The following is a 15,380-nucleotide window of genomic DNA, read 5'->3' as shown; positions in this document are numbered from 1 at the left end:
CTGTGTAATCATGACAAGTTTATCTCACCTGACCTAATTTGCTTTATTTCAGGACTCTATGACAAATGTTTCTACGCATCCTGTGACCGAGGCTGGTTACTAGGCATCAAGCCAGGAAGCGATCAAGGCAACAGAGACCCACGCTTCTTCTTCTCCCTCAAAACTGACCGAGCACACAAGGTCACCACGATCACCTCTAATGCACCCTACTCGCCCAACCACTGGCATCATCTTGCCATCACCTACAACGGTCTCCACATGAAGCTGTACGTGAACGGGGCTCAAGTGGCTGTAAGCCGAGATCAGTCCGGAGAGATCTTCAGCCCACTCACCAAAAAGTGCAAGGTCCTGATGATAGGCGGCAATGCCCTCAACCACAACTACCGAGGGACCATGGAGCACCTGAGCCTGTGGAGGAGAGCCTTGTCCCAGCGTGAGATCATCCGGCATATGAGGGGACATGGCCGTGACCACCCAGATGACCTCTCCCAACTGGTCATTCACGAGAACTTTGAGAACGCCTCTCGGAAGTGGCTGACAGTGAAAGACGGGACCTTCCCCCAGGTGGAGGTCTCAGACAGAGTATGGACAGGTGACCTGGGTGGCTCCACCCACACCGCACTGCTTCCCCCACCCTGTGGCCAGACCATCTGCGACAATGTGGAGGTGGTGACCAACTACATCCGCTTCTGGAGCTTCCGCAAACCCAAGACAGTGAGGTACCGGGTCGTAAATGTGTATGATGACCACGGCCGGTGGCCCACGGTGACGGAGCACCAGATCAACCTCCAGCATCAGCACCTCAACGACGCCTTCCGGGTCTACAACATCACCTGGGAGCGCACCGTCCACAACGTCTACAACTCCTCCTTGCGCAACCGACTGGTGCTCACCAACTGTGACATCAGCAAAGTAGGCGACGAGGAGTGCGATCCAGAATGCAATCACACATATACTGGTTTCGATGCCGGCTACTGCAGGAGACACACCGCATTCTGTCCCAAACACAAGCAGGGGAATGGAGTTTGTGATCCTGAGTGTAACCTGGAGAGTTTCTACTACGACAGTGGTGACTGCTGCAACCCCAACATCACTGATGTCACCAAGACATGCTTTAATCGTACTTCACCCCACAAGTAAGTCTTGCTATTTTGTGGTATTTGCTTCACCCATTGACATTGGATGAATGTTGCTTTGTCATCAACAGTGGTTCTCAGTCTTGGTCCTGGAGTACCACCCTGCACATTTCAGTGTGAGGAGTTTCCTCTACTTGCTTGATGCAACTAATTAACCAGCCCTACCTGAAGTGGGCTGGGTGTGTTAGAACAGAAAAACACTTGCAGGGCAGTGACCAGGATTCAGAACCTGTGATCTAGTATGTCAGGGTGGGAGCTGTCAAATCAGTATTTAGGGCCAAAAGATGGTCCACAACTTTATCTCTTTCTACATGGGAATATAGTAAAAATGTGAACCTTCTGTCTCCAAGCGATTTAAGCCCTTTATGGGCCTGGGGCTACAGATTGTGGGTTCTATGGTTCTAGATCAAATCTGTAAAATTGGTATAATGCAAGATGACATGCAGTTCCCTCTCAACTGATGCAACTTGATGTCACTGCACACTAGATCGTCTGCCACATCCTCAAAAAAAGTGCAAAACTATCTCGGCACCGACTGGCTGCTGACTGTGTCTTAGTACCACTTTTCTTTATTATTGCATTATATTAATCCCAGAACTGGACCACAGAAAAGGCATAGATCATGCATGGTTTGAATGAGTAGTCAGAATCTGACCAACGCTATGAGGCAAATTGCTAATTATTGAATATGGATGTAATACAAACCCATAATTTCCAACAAAAATCTCTTTCCCACTGGCTGAACAGTCATCAGCACCACACATTACATAGCTTACAACCTTATAAAGACTGCCCAGGAATCTTCGGTTTTGGCAAACCAAGCCAGCCCCAAGTCTCACACTCTTCATTGTCACATTTGGTGTCACTGAACTTAAGTTCAGTTTTTTTGAGTTGAGTTTTAAAATATTCCATTAAGTAAAACCCAATTACAGTCAGTGAGCTAATAGCTAGAATTTATATGAGCCCAGTGCGTCCCAGCACCTCAAGTTCAAATCAGAGCAGTAATCATATTTTTACCAATATATTGCACACACATATTGCATATTTTTTGACAATAAAAAATATGTTAATAGTACAGATTATTTATTAAGTTAATGTGTATATATTCTGTATTTTTTATGTTAATATGTTTTTACTACCATCAGTGACTATGCACTCACCTTTACACCTGTATTAATGTGGTTTGACAATAAACGTGATTTGATTTGATTTAATTTGATTTGCTTTGAAAACAATACCCACAGCTTGGCTGAAACATCATCCATTAAGCAATAAACATCACCGTGTAATTCCATGCAAGTAAATTAAGCAATTTAAAATGGGCACTAGAAATAAACTCTACTCCTAAAAGGTGTGTTGAGCTTTGCTGATGCCTCAAAAAAGTTAACAGGTTAACCAATTACAATTGATATATATCTTATACTGTATAAGCGGAAGGCATCCAGGCCAACGAAAACATTCATTGTAATCAATTCTTTTCTATTTTTTTTTTTTGCTCCACTGACCATACAGGAGCACTTTTTGGGACTGACCACCACAGAGCAGACTGCATTATTTGGGTGGTAGGTCATTCTCAGCGCTGCAGTGACATTGACGTTGTGTTGGTGTGTTAGTGTGTGTTGCGCTGGTAAGAGTGGATCAGACACAGCTGTGCTGCTGGAGTGTTTAAACACCTCACCGTTGCTGCTGGACTGCGAATAGTCCACCAACTAAAAATATCCAACCAACAGCTTCCTGTGAGCACTGATGAAGGACTAGAGGATGACCAAAACAAACTGTGCAGCAACAGATGAGCTTCAGTCTGACTTTACATCTACAGGGTGGACCAACTAGGTAGGAGTGTCTAATAGAGTTGACAGTAAGTGGACACCTTGTTTAAAAACTCCAGCAGCACTGCTGTGTCTCATCCACTCCTACCATTCACTCTTCAGCTTCACTGCATTGCTGACCCACCACCCAAATACTACCTGCTCTGTGGTGGTCAGTCCTGTGGGGTCCTGTCCATTAAAGAACAGAGTGAAAGGAGGTTAACATGTATGCAGAGAAACAGATGGACTACAGTCTGTAATTACACAAGTGCTCCTATAAGGTTACGTTATGTCTCTGGTGTATGTGTATGTGTGGGTGGGTGAAGGTTAAATAAACAAATCAATTAAAAAATGGCCAATCAAAGTCTCAGAGGTTCTTTGGGCCTGTTCCGGTAAATTGCACATCTTTCGGGGTGTTGTGAGGACTGGTTTGAGAACCACTGCTTTAGGGCATGGCCTTAGAATGGCTTTGTTTAAACTGCAGTGCTTGAAAAAGCTCCAGTATGAGCAAATTTTTAGGTATGCAGAGTGGATGTCTGGTCTGCAGTTTGGAGGTGAATAAATCATCAGCTATGTGGTGTGTTGGGCTCTACCTTGTGTTTTGGTGTTCGCTAGCAGTGCGTGTTTCACAGGTCCCTGCGGTGCTCCGTGGAATTCATTCAAAGCCAAGCGGCCAGTCCCTTTTTTTGCTTTGCGGCTGAAACGAAGTACTCTCTTGGTGACCGGATGGGAAGAAAGGAGATGTTAGACATAGTTCTCCCTTTTTTGAGAGCTTATAAAAGTGGATTGATAGGGAGTAAGTGGGAATGGAAACTATGTCCCACTGGACACCGGAGAGAGCCAATTACAGTTCAGCGCAGGATCTATAACACTATTACTTACAGTAGTGGGGGCTCTTCTGGGAATGCTATTCAGGAACATAACTTTCCAGAGATATGTTGAGTTGTTGGGTGAGGGGGGGCGAGGGGGTGGCAATGAATATTAATGGGGTAAAAATACAGCCTTTCAGTCTGTGGAAGAAGTTTTTACAGTAAATGTGTATTTCTCAAGATGTTTCTATAGAAGACTATTAGAAGCATCCAGGGTGGTTTCATGGTGGGTTAGTTTTCGAGAAGGTATGAAGCCTATTTGACTGTATGACCATCTTCAGAAAAGACTCTAAAAAAGATTACCTCACCAGAACGTACTGTAATGTTCTTAGTTCCTTCTCGTATCTGAGGTTTGAGAAGGTCATTATCTTCACGCCGCCCCTGCCTCCAATCACAGTAGGTGTTAACAAACACAACTGTGTGCATGTGTACTGTAAGCGTATTAGGGAGCGTGAGGAGGCCGAAGCGTGTGAGTCAACCAGAGAGAAAAGAGCTTTCCAACTTGTTGCTTGTTTTGATTTGATTATGGTATGTCTGGAGTGCTTTGCCGAGGGCTGCATAACAAAATGATTTGACATTCCTTTCTGATTGTAGAAGTATGCATGAACGGAGAGTTGTGCAAGCATAGAACAATAGACTTGAACGCTGTGGTGAATCTGTTTGCCTAACACCACTCTTCCTGACTTATTTGTGCACAAACACTGAGTCACATTACTTTAGCAAAACCGATATTTACAAAACACAATGCACAAACTTGTGTTCTGGGATCGCGTATGCTTTGTATCATGCTTTGTTAGTCACTTTTGATTAGCCTATATTTAGTATGTCTATATTTTCATGCTTTTAAGTGCTGTGCAAGTGGCTGAGTAAGAAAGGATGACGCCAGAGTTTCTAATTCCGTTGTTTAGAGTTTGGCATCTCACTTAAACTTCTATGGAGTCAGCGGGAAACAAAAAAAGTAGCTGAGAAAAGGCATCGCTTCCAAGAGCATGTATTTACCTCGTTTCCTAGGTAGCATGCCCATGGTGGGCCAGTATGGTTAGCCCAAAGTTTCTAGGAACTTTCTAGGAACGAAAAAGTTTTGTTCTTTTGACCAGGGTCAGTGATGGGACCAGTTTGGATTAAACTTGGAACCCATTTGGGTTGTCCACTGCACATGGGGCACATGTGAGATTAAGGTGGGCTGTTACAATGGGACCCATTTGGAAAGCCCAACTGGGTGCCAGTAAACCTACTCAAAGCCTATGCCCACCTAGAACCCACCTAGCCCACATTTCATCCATGTGAGCCCCACATGAGCATGTTGGCTAGGTTATTTGTATTATCGTCAATAAAGTGTACATTTACATTTAAGGCATTTAGCAGATGTCTTATCCAGTCTTATCGAGAGCGACTTACAAAAGTGCTTTGCTATTTACCCAAGAATAACCTCAGCTAGCTTGAATAGGCTAAAAGATACCTCTAATCTTAGACACTACTAAACACAAGTCAATAAGGTGACCACAGTACTCTACTATTCGCCCAAGTACTCTTGGAAGAGGTAGGTCTTCAGTCTGCGTTTGAAGACAGCGAGCGACTCTGCCATTCAGACACTCAGGGGAAGTTCGTTCCACCACTTTGGTGCAGAACAGAAAAAAGCCTGGACACTTGTCTTCCGTGGATTTTGAGGGATGGCGGTTCGAGCCGAGCCGTACTTGAAGCTCGAAGGGCTTCGAAAAGGCTTTTGACCATTGCCATCAAGTACACAGGGGCTGGTTCGTTCTTGGCTGTGTAGGCCAGTGTCAGGGTTTTGAATCTGATGCAGGCAGCTACAGGAAGCCAGTGAAGAGAACACAGCAGTGGAGTAACATGGCTGAATTTAGTGTGTACAGGATCGAGGGCCTTCTGAGTCAAGCCAGAATTAGCATCTCCATTAACAGTGTCAAAAGGCCACTGACTTTACAAGCTGTGGATTAATTGGGAGCCACTCAGCTTGTAAAGTGAGCCGTTCACATGGTTTTTGCCTAATCGAGGATTTTGCTCTTAACACCTCATTTTAAATAGTCAGACAGGCCCATAAAAGCACCTGTTGCAAGAAGTGAGAAGACCAGACTCACCACACACACACACACACACACTTTCTCTGTCACTCTCTTTCTCTCTCTCTTGCTCACACACACACACACACACACGTTTGTTTTCATACCTTGTCAAGACATGGGGTCCTATACATTTACAAAGGACTTCATTCGGAGCATCTGTACACCTATTCATTCATGCAGTTATCTGATAAGCCAGTTGTGTGGCATCAGTCCAGCGCAATCCAGATACAGCTCAGCAGCTTCAGGTAATGTTCACATCAACCTTCAGAATGGGGAAATGTTCAGTGATTGTGTTGGTGCCAGACAGCCTGGTTTAAGTGTTTCCAGAACTGCTGATCTCCTGGGATTTTCAGCACAACAATTTCTGAAGAAAAGACATCCAGTGACGGAAACACCTTGTTGATGAGAGAGGTGGAGAATGACCAGACTGACTCAAGCTGACAGAAAGACTACCATAACCACTCTCAGAATACACAACACGTCCAACCTTGAGGCAGATGGGCTACAACAGCAGAAGACCACGTCAGGTTTTACTTCTGTCAGCCAAGAACAGAAAGCTGAGGTTGCAGTGGGCAAAGGCTCACCATTTCAGATTTCTGTTTTTAGATTTCTGAGTTTTTAGATTTTTTAGACAGATGGTAGGATCAGCAATTGGCACCAACAGCATGAATCCATGGACCCAATCTGCCTTGTGTCAACAGTCCAGGCTGGTGGATGTGGTGTGCAGGAGTGGGGAATAATAAGTGTCCGATACCATGTCGGTATCTGCATCGATACTGGCACACAGATGAAGCTTGCTCACGCCCTACATTTTTTTGTTTGCATACTTTATGAAACAAAACGTTTAAACATACACACACTGAAGTTTAGTACCTTTTTACACAAAGACGTGCACCTGAATGTGAAATTGCTGCAGAAGCATTTTTTGTTTCTAAACTGACTTTTTTCCACTGCTCTGAAATGTGAATTTTAAACCAGTTAAAAGCTGTTTGGTCGATCTTAGGCACATTATGCCCTCCTATTGGCATGTGTTTCTGCATTGTGGCAATTTTTATTTTTACATAGCTCTGAAATTTTTTAAATGTGCAGTTACTCAACTATTAAATGCTGTTCTGTCTTATTATTTTAGGAATTTATTATCATTAAATCTTATTTGGAATACGATATAAAAAAAAGTACAACCTATAAAAACTGAAACACTATAAATATCAGGATTTTTAGCTGTCCACTATTTAAGGTTTTTTTAAGTTTCTATTAAAGTTGGTATCAATATCAGTACCCTGTATCGGCAGATATCTGTATCAGAAAAGAAACACTGGTATTAGTACATCCCTAGAAATGATTTCTTGAAATGTGGTAAAATAAAAGTGATCCTAAACAATCGACAGGAATTGTGTGAATCAGTCATGTCAACATGACCCAGAATCTCAAAGGAATGTTTCCAAAATCTTGTGGAATTCATGCCATGAAGAATTGAGGCTGTTTGAGAGCAAAGAAAGGCCTTATCCTGTAATAGCATAGTGTATACTGTCGCTGTCCAATGAAAAACATGTATCTCCAAAATGGTGACCTGGGGTACTTGGGGTGGTCTATTCATCCAGGATGAATGTACAGTACAGTGTACACAGCATCTACCAGCTATTTCAAACCATAGAGAAAACTAAAAATGAACAACAATGGACTTACAGGTTTTCTTTGGACAGCTCAAAATAAAGGTGTAAAAAATTTGCAGCTGATACTGATTTTGGGGTCTAAACTAATCGATCGAATACTCCACTAGGTTAAATCAGGTCAGGTCACTTTTGTCATACAACTTAAATGACCAGCAGTGTGAAAAAGCTCTTTCTATAAAGTCAGGACAGTTTTGTTGATTGTGACACTGTCAGCCACCCCTGTTTTTCCCTGTTTATTCCAGTCAGGATGTTTCTGTCCTGAAAATGTACAAAAACAAACACACACACACACACACACACAAGCAGAAGCCTGTGGTGTTTAGGAGTGGGCCAAGGATAAAGAGCTAAGCCCTGGGGACAGAGGGATTTCCTCCTGTTAAACAGCAGCAATTAAACAGTCCTTTAGCATGCCATTGTGAGCGGAGCTGATTCATTTGCGCAAGAGCTCTGAGGAGCTCCTTTCATGCACAGCTAAATAGAGAGAGAAAGGGAGGGGACCACTTTTACACTCCTTTACACCCTTAACTAGCGCTGACCACACATTACCGCACTCTTGTCCCATACCTGAATGGATTTACAGCAGACGATCAGAAGTTAAATAATGAGGCGAATCCTCTTTCACACTTATTACAGCCAGCTTATTTACAGCAGGTCTTTTGTACCCTGCTTATTTAATCAACTGCCTGTAATTCTGCAGGATTTACAACATGCACCCTCCTTCCTGATCCTGTTTTATGGTTCTCCTGTCACTAAATTATGATATTTCTGTAGAGGTTAGCTGCAAATTCTTGCAAAAACCTTGCACCTGGTTTGCATGCGTTCCTAACTGCATGGGAGATTGACACTGTCTCTGAAAGGCACGAAGGACCAATGATGGCATCAGTGCAGGGTCTTTTACAGTCATGTTCAACTAACTGTAGAGCATTGGCCATGCTAACAGTCCTCATGCAGCTCTACATCAGGCCGCACACTCCACATCTGTACGCCGACAGGCATTTTTATATGGAATTTGATGAATAATGCATGGATGTAAATGGATAGAGGCATAATAATGCATTTAACATTAAACATTAAATATAAATGTGCCAACATAATGGGCAGAGCATAGAGGGTGTATTCAGGCAGATGGGATTGACAGGGACGTCTTCACTTAGCCCAGTCCATCTTTTCTCATTTAATCCTCACAGTAAAATAGGCCCTAAATAGCATGGAATTAATCTTTCAGTTGAGTCTGATTCACACCAGGCTCAGTTAAATAGACTCAAATAAACACCGAAAATATTGAAAACAGGCGGGTTTCTGATTGTAATAAACCTCAGGATTAGACACGTTACAGCACAGGGGGGAAAAAACTAAACTGAGAAGGAACGGTTCACGTTAGAGTCCGAATGTATCCAATTAGCCAAGATGTTTATTTTGTTATATTTTTTATTTGTTTTGAATGACAGGCTTCCATTATATTAGCCTTGAAGAAAACGTCAGTTGCCAGGGAGAAACAGGGTAAATTTGGGTAAAATTGTGGCGAACAATGAATTGAATATGTAACACTGTAATATAGGGGCTGCCAATCCTGGTGCCAGATTCACAAAAACTTTCCTATGAAAGAAATTCCACAGAATCTTAAGAATCTAAAAAGGTCCTTAGGGGAGCTCTTGTGCTCCCCCTAATGTTGGAAAGAGTTATTTGCACTTTGAGCCACCGATAACAAACAGTCACTAAAAGTAAAAGATGCATGTGGACTGATCCGGGTCTGTACAGGTCAGTTTTTCTGCTAAAAATGGAAGTGATAGAGACGCTAATTACAGACCAGTGAAGTATCACAATGATTTTGAGGTTGTTATTTTAAGGCAAAAATGCTACATAATGCTGCTTTATGAATATCTGAATATTAGGCCATTTTCACACCTGCACTTCTTAGGCTGGTTAAATCGGATGCACTATTGTTGGTTTTAACTATTGGTATAATTCGTTTGGGCTGATGTGAGCACAGTAGTCGCACTCAGACATAGACCACAAAACCCCACAAGACCCTTGAGAGGAGGTAGTCGTGATCTGTTCCCAAGCAAACTCTGGAGTGGTGAGTGGTTTGTGGTGAGAACTTGATCTAACCTCAATTTGAACTATCAGGTGTACTCCTCAAGACTCCCACAGCCAGGTGATAACCTGCTATACTGCCCAGATCATTAATTACTACAGCTCTGAACAAACGCCATCTCCTGGAACGTTGCTCCAAGTTACACTGCACAGAAATCTGCACTAGAATACAGGACCTTAGGGTGCACTTAGATTTTGTTGTATGAAAAACAAAACAAACCAAGAGGGAAACACTCCAAGTTTACAAACCTGTTTACTGATTCAGACCAGAGCAAACAAACTGTAGGTGTAAAACAAATGGCAGGCGGGTTGGATCTGAGGCCAGACTCACTTTCGGAAGAAAAGACTTTCACTTTTTTTTACTTTATTTTTAAAAATGTCTTCATTATTTTCTTAAGATTTTATAAAGACACTCTTTGTGGTTTTCTTATGCAGGCTGTTTGTGACAGCCTTTTATGGTGGAAAAATGGAGGAAAAACTGAATCAAATACAGCTTTGAATGAATTCAGTAAACAAGAACAAGAACAGCAGGAATCCTTGGAAGACTTTGTAACAGTGGCTGGACATCGGAAAACTATTACTTTCCTTATAATAATAACAGTTCTTTCAGTTTTCACTTTTAATCTTGTTAAATTAGATTTGATTACAATAAATTCTACTTTTTTAACTGATTCATCATTTTAGAGGCTGGCCATCTGATATTATAAGGTTAAGAAAATAAAAACCTTAAACAAATTTCTAAAGAAAAAAGCAAATCTAAGCAGAATTTCTGTCTTAAACCTCTTTAGTGAATCCGGTTGATTTTGGTGACCTACCAACTTGCACAGATTAGCTCCACCCCTAATCTAACACACCTGACACCAGATAATGGAGACCGTCAGTGTTAGAGCCGGGTGTGTTGGAACTGATCTCCACGATCTTCAGGCCTAGAACCTGGGCACAATGCTGTGATATGTTCCCTGTTGTTTGGATGTCATGAGATGTACATGCTCTGTGAAGGCCGCCTAACGTTTTCAAAGGAAAAACAGCACATGACAACATCAGTGAGTACATACTTTATTGCTTAGGATTGTGTCCAGCCAGAATTCCCCAAGCATGACAGCATTATCATTGTGCCTTGACTTGTGCCTTGAGGAGATAGCTTTAGACTGAGTGCTGTTAGTGTCACCCATTGCCCCACTGAGCTAGAACAGAGAGAGAGAAAGGGGAAAAAAAACACTCAAATGAACACCATTGTGCAATCCACAGCCACTGATGCATGCATACTTTGGCTGGCCACAGGCATACTTTGGCCTGCTGTTTTTGTAGTAGGCCTATGTCCACATCTGATTCGTGTTGTGTTTTTGCAAGTGAGCCAGTGGATTAGACTTAATTGAACTCAGATTAGGTGGCTTTGACCTACAGTAGTGGAACTTTTATTAAAGCAGGGAGCATTTGCTTTTTAAAAAACAAGCTTTCTTGCACTCGCTCCATAGCTGACTTCCTCATCTCGCCACTCTCAACTCTCTGACCCTTTCTGTCCCCTTCTGGACAGCCAAAAAGCCAGCCAAATATTTTCATAGGAAATAATGAAATTCCTGAAATTATTAGAAGGGAAACCTTATATCATCTGTTCTCCATAGACCTGTCTCTCTAAACGGCCTTCTAGCTTTCACCGGCCGCCTCCTGATGGCCTTTGATAATGTCCCCCCTGTGTAACAGTGTCACTCGGCCATCGGCTAAAAGATAGCATCGCTGCCTGTTTAATCTGCCTTGAAAAAGCTTCAAATGTGGTCATATGTGGAGGGTTACTGCCTCACTCATACCTCACGAGGGCAGCGGCTGCAGAGGAGGCACTAGCAAGGTGCTGTGGAGACTATGAGCTGATCTTGTTTTCCATAGAAGAATGTGACCATTGATGGGAACAATTATAGGGCCCATTTTATGGAAAGTGAGAAATTTCCTTGCAGTTTTTATTGGATTTGTAGTTAAAATGCTCACCATGCAGTAGTGGGTGTGGCAACTAGTCGACTAAAAGCAAAGACCACATTAGCTGTCAACTAATTTAATAGTTGATTAAACTGTGACGTTGATTGATTAAACGCAGGACAGTCAGTCCTTACATTAAAAGCACAATATGGCATAGCCAGTCAGAATAGGGGTTGTTGAAAGCACAGTAACAGGTTGTTTAATTTGAAAGGCTTGTATAAATTATTTTATTCTGGGTAAATCTGTGCTTGATAGTCAACCCCCCATAAACCATCTCATATATAAATGCAATACATTAAAAATGTAGAATACAGGTCTTTTAAAGACCTGGTAATGTTGTTGTGCTGTTGTGCCGACTTAAGATCGTAATGAGTTCACATATTGTCTTCTACTCTCTTTAGTCTGTTCCTGAGTAAAATAGGCAGCACAAGTTTGAATGCCATCCCAGAAGTTCCCTCACGTTTGTCCAGCTCTCTGACAGCTGCACTGGCTTGTAACGCCATCACCACAACTAATCATCAATTTTCTGCTCTACACCTCGCACATAGCTCTGCTATTTATTCAGAACTGTGTGGAAAAGACCCCGGCACCTCATACTATAGGGATACTGAGCAGAGAAGGAAGCCATTTCTTACCCTTTGCTGCGTTTGCTTTTGCAAATTATAGTTAAAAACAAATTTAAAATGAAATGAGAATAAATGCGTTACACCTCTGCTTCTCATTGTAATTCGATGGGTAATGGTGGTTAGAATTGCCTTTCTGAATCTGAACAGCCACCTACAGTCAGAGTAGGCTTCAGAGCATTTCTTAAGCAAACACACATCCATAGGAGTCTGATGAGGTATAAACATTTTGCACATTTTTCAGCAATGTGCTGCACTTAACACCATTTGAAATGTCACAGGCCCTCCAGTTTGCCCTAATTTATGATGGCAAAGGAGCTGAGGGTCTGAAACATACAGATACAGGAAAAAGGTCCTCATCTTTCCTGGGTTTGTGCCCTTCTCAGAAGATTCATACATCAAAAACCACTACACACATATATTGTGATAGTATCTCAGCTAGCCTGAGATTTAACACTGCGGTGGCAGAAACAGCGCTTGATTGGTTTTTGTAGTGAATTGGCTAACAGATGTTGTTCTTCGGTGCAGGAAAGAGGTGCTGGCTGGTTTTTTTGAATGGTGGTTAGTGGGGGTCTGCTATGAGAGGGCTGGAAGTGGGGGCTGAGCACAGCTTTTCTTTATTTTGCTTGAGCATTTTTCAAAAGGGAAATGTTTGGAGAGAAATTGAGTGGGGCCTCTGGTAAGGAGCCCAAAGCGGTGGAGGAGGTGAGCCTGAGAGCCTATATGAAACACTATACATCTTAGCAGATATGAATTAATGCATTGTTAGGATCCTTCTCTGCTAAACGTATGGAAATGTGTCTCTGCAGAACCCTGGCATTCATTAGCACATGGACACATTAGCACTTGTCCCTGTCTGACATGCAGGAAGGTCATAACTACGGGAGAAAAGACTGGCTAATGGCTAATGTGTCTTAAATGCAATGCTACTCTTGGTTGGACCCATCCAAATAAATGACAGAGTGCATTCCTAACCAAACAGGGCTAGCTGACCTCCAACCTTAAAGCTGGCCTTAAAGTGCGCCTCGAGTTTTATTCCAAATACAAACTCCCAGTGTGACGTTGCAGGTCTCACGAGTGCCATTAAATTACAGAACACTGCCCCGCTCAGCAAGTTATTACACACTCTCACACACACGTGCGTACACACACAGGCCCAAAGGTTCCTCTCTGCTCATCTGGGAGATTAACTGTGATTAATTATGTTTCTTTACAAATGAGTGTTGATCGAGTTTCTGTAAATCTGAAACTCAGCATGTGTTGCAATCACCTCAGTGTGTAAAATGCTAGCTTTGTGTCTGCAGAACGTGCGCTTTTGGAAATTCACTTAAAGCTGACTTTTAAAATGGGCACTGCCCTTGACCCACCTTACCGGAGCTGAGGTGAATCCAGCAGATACAGAGGTTCATCAAGCTGACAGCAATAATATCATCAGCCTCATTTTCAAGTAAAATGGTGCTCAGAGAATGAGGCACAGAAGTTAGAGGAGCTAGAGGGGTATAAAGTGGAACTGTGTACTCTGGAATGATTGTGCGCCTTACGATACTTTTGGGATGAGGTGGGGTGGTGATCATCCAGCATCCTGACCTCACTGATGCTCTTTTCGCTAAATGCAATCAAATCCTCACAGCAATGCTCCAAAATCTAGTATAAAGCCTTCCCAGTACAGTAGACAGTCACTTTAACAAAAGCTGAGAAACTCTCTTTTAATACCCTTGATTTCAGAAGAAACAATGAATGAGCAGGTGTCCCAATACTTATGTCCATATAGTATAGCTATGAGCTCCACTGTTGTTTTTAATAATATGTTAACGTAAATCTGACACTGGTGCACAAACATTTTGTGGCCGTTCTAGACGCAACACATATGTGTTAACACACCAGTCAGCCATAACATTAGCACAACATTGACTATTGTATAGGCCCCCGTCGCCACAACAGATCTTAGCATTCAAGGCATGGAATCCACAAGGCCTCTGAAGGTGCCTGTGGTATCTTGCACCAAGGCGTTAGCATTAGATCCTTTAGGTTCTGAGGTGGGGTCTCCATGGATCGCATCAGTGAGCCTTAGGTGGCCATGACCCTGTCGCTGGTTCACCGCTTGTCTTTTCTCTGAGTGCTTTTGGAAAGGTACTGACCACTGCACACCAGCAACCCTCCACAAGACCTGCTTGATGTTTTAGAGATATTCTGACACAGTCATCTAGCCACCACAGTTTGGTCCTTATTAAAGTGGCTCAGATCCTTATATTTGCCCATTTTCAAGCTGTTAACACATTACATTCAACACTTGACTGTTTACTTGCTGCCTAATATACCCACCCCTTATGGCTTACTGGACACTGGTCTGTTTACAGAATCTTGTTGCTTAACTGTCCCATTCTGCTGTCTCTGTTTCAGGGCCTTTATGGATGTGAAGGAGCTGAAGGACATTCTGCGCCTAGACGGCTCCACGCACCTGAACGTCTTCTTTGCCAACTCCTCCGACGAGGCCCTTGCAGGAGTGGCCACCTGGCCTTGGGATAAAGAGGCCTTAACACATTTAGGTAAACATTAATGACCAACCACAGCGTTAAGAGAGCTGGACATAATAGTGTGATAAGTTTTGTTTGAAGTAGGTGGGAATGAATGCTCTGAACGTATGCATGTGGTGGTTGTTATCTGCTCTCCTTGTCTCTTTTTGAGGTGGGATTGTGCTGAACCCCTCCTTCTACGGTACGTTCGGCCACACGCACACCATGATCCACGAGATTGGACACAGCCTGGGACTGTACCACGTCTTCAGGGGGATTTCGGAAGTAGAGTCGTGTAACGACGCCTGTATGGAGAAGGAACCTTCCTTAGAAACTGGAGACCTGTGTGCAGATACCAACCCCACACCTAAGTACAAATACTGCAGAGACCCAGAGCCTGGAAATGATAGCTGTGGCCAACGTTCCTTCAAGCACACGCCATACAGAAATTACATGAGCTATGCTGGTAAGACAGAGGCACATACAGTACACACTTCTCCATTGCCCAAATGAGAGACCCTATTCACATACAAACACATTCTGAAGAAGCTACCCAAGTTACACTGTTGGGACATAGACCCTGATAAACACGTCCTTGATGGATCCTGTAGTCAG

The 15,380-nt window shown here is 42.9% G+C and overlaps 1 protein-coding gene across 1 annotated transcript in view; it reads left to right on the top strand.

Annotated features, from left to right (window-relative positions):
- pappab (pregnancy-associated plasma protein A, pappalysin 1b) overlaps nucleotides 1-15,380 on the top strand; it is an 85,735-nt gene that overhangs the window by 9,129 nt on the left and 61,226 nt on the right. Inside the window, exons 2-4 of the mRNA XM_072664988.1 lie at nucleotides 53-1,136; nucleotides 14,653-14,798; nucleotides 14,938-15,231. Of these exons, the coding sequence (XP_072521089.1) occupies nucleotides 53-1,136; nucleotides 14,653-14,798; nucleotides 14,938-15,231 (1,524 nt within the window). The remainder of the gene's footprint in view (nucleotides 1-52; nucleotides 1,137-14,652; nucleotides 14,799-14,937; nucleotides 15,232-15,380) is intronic.

This window comes from Salminus brasiliensis, chromosome 20, assembly GCF_030463535.1.
Source record: "Salminus brasiliensis chromosome 20, fSalBra1.hap2, whole genome shotgun sequence".
NCBI lineage: Eukaryota > Metazoa > Chordata > Actinopteri > Characiformes > Bryconidae > Salminus > Salminus brasiliensis.
Note: the sequence above shows the minus strand (reverse complement) of the source record. Positions and strands in the feature narration are given on the sequence as shown.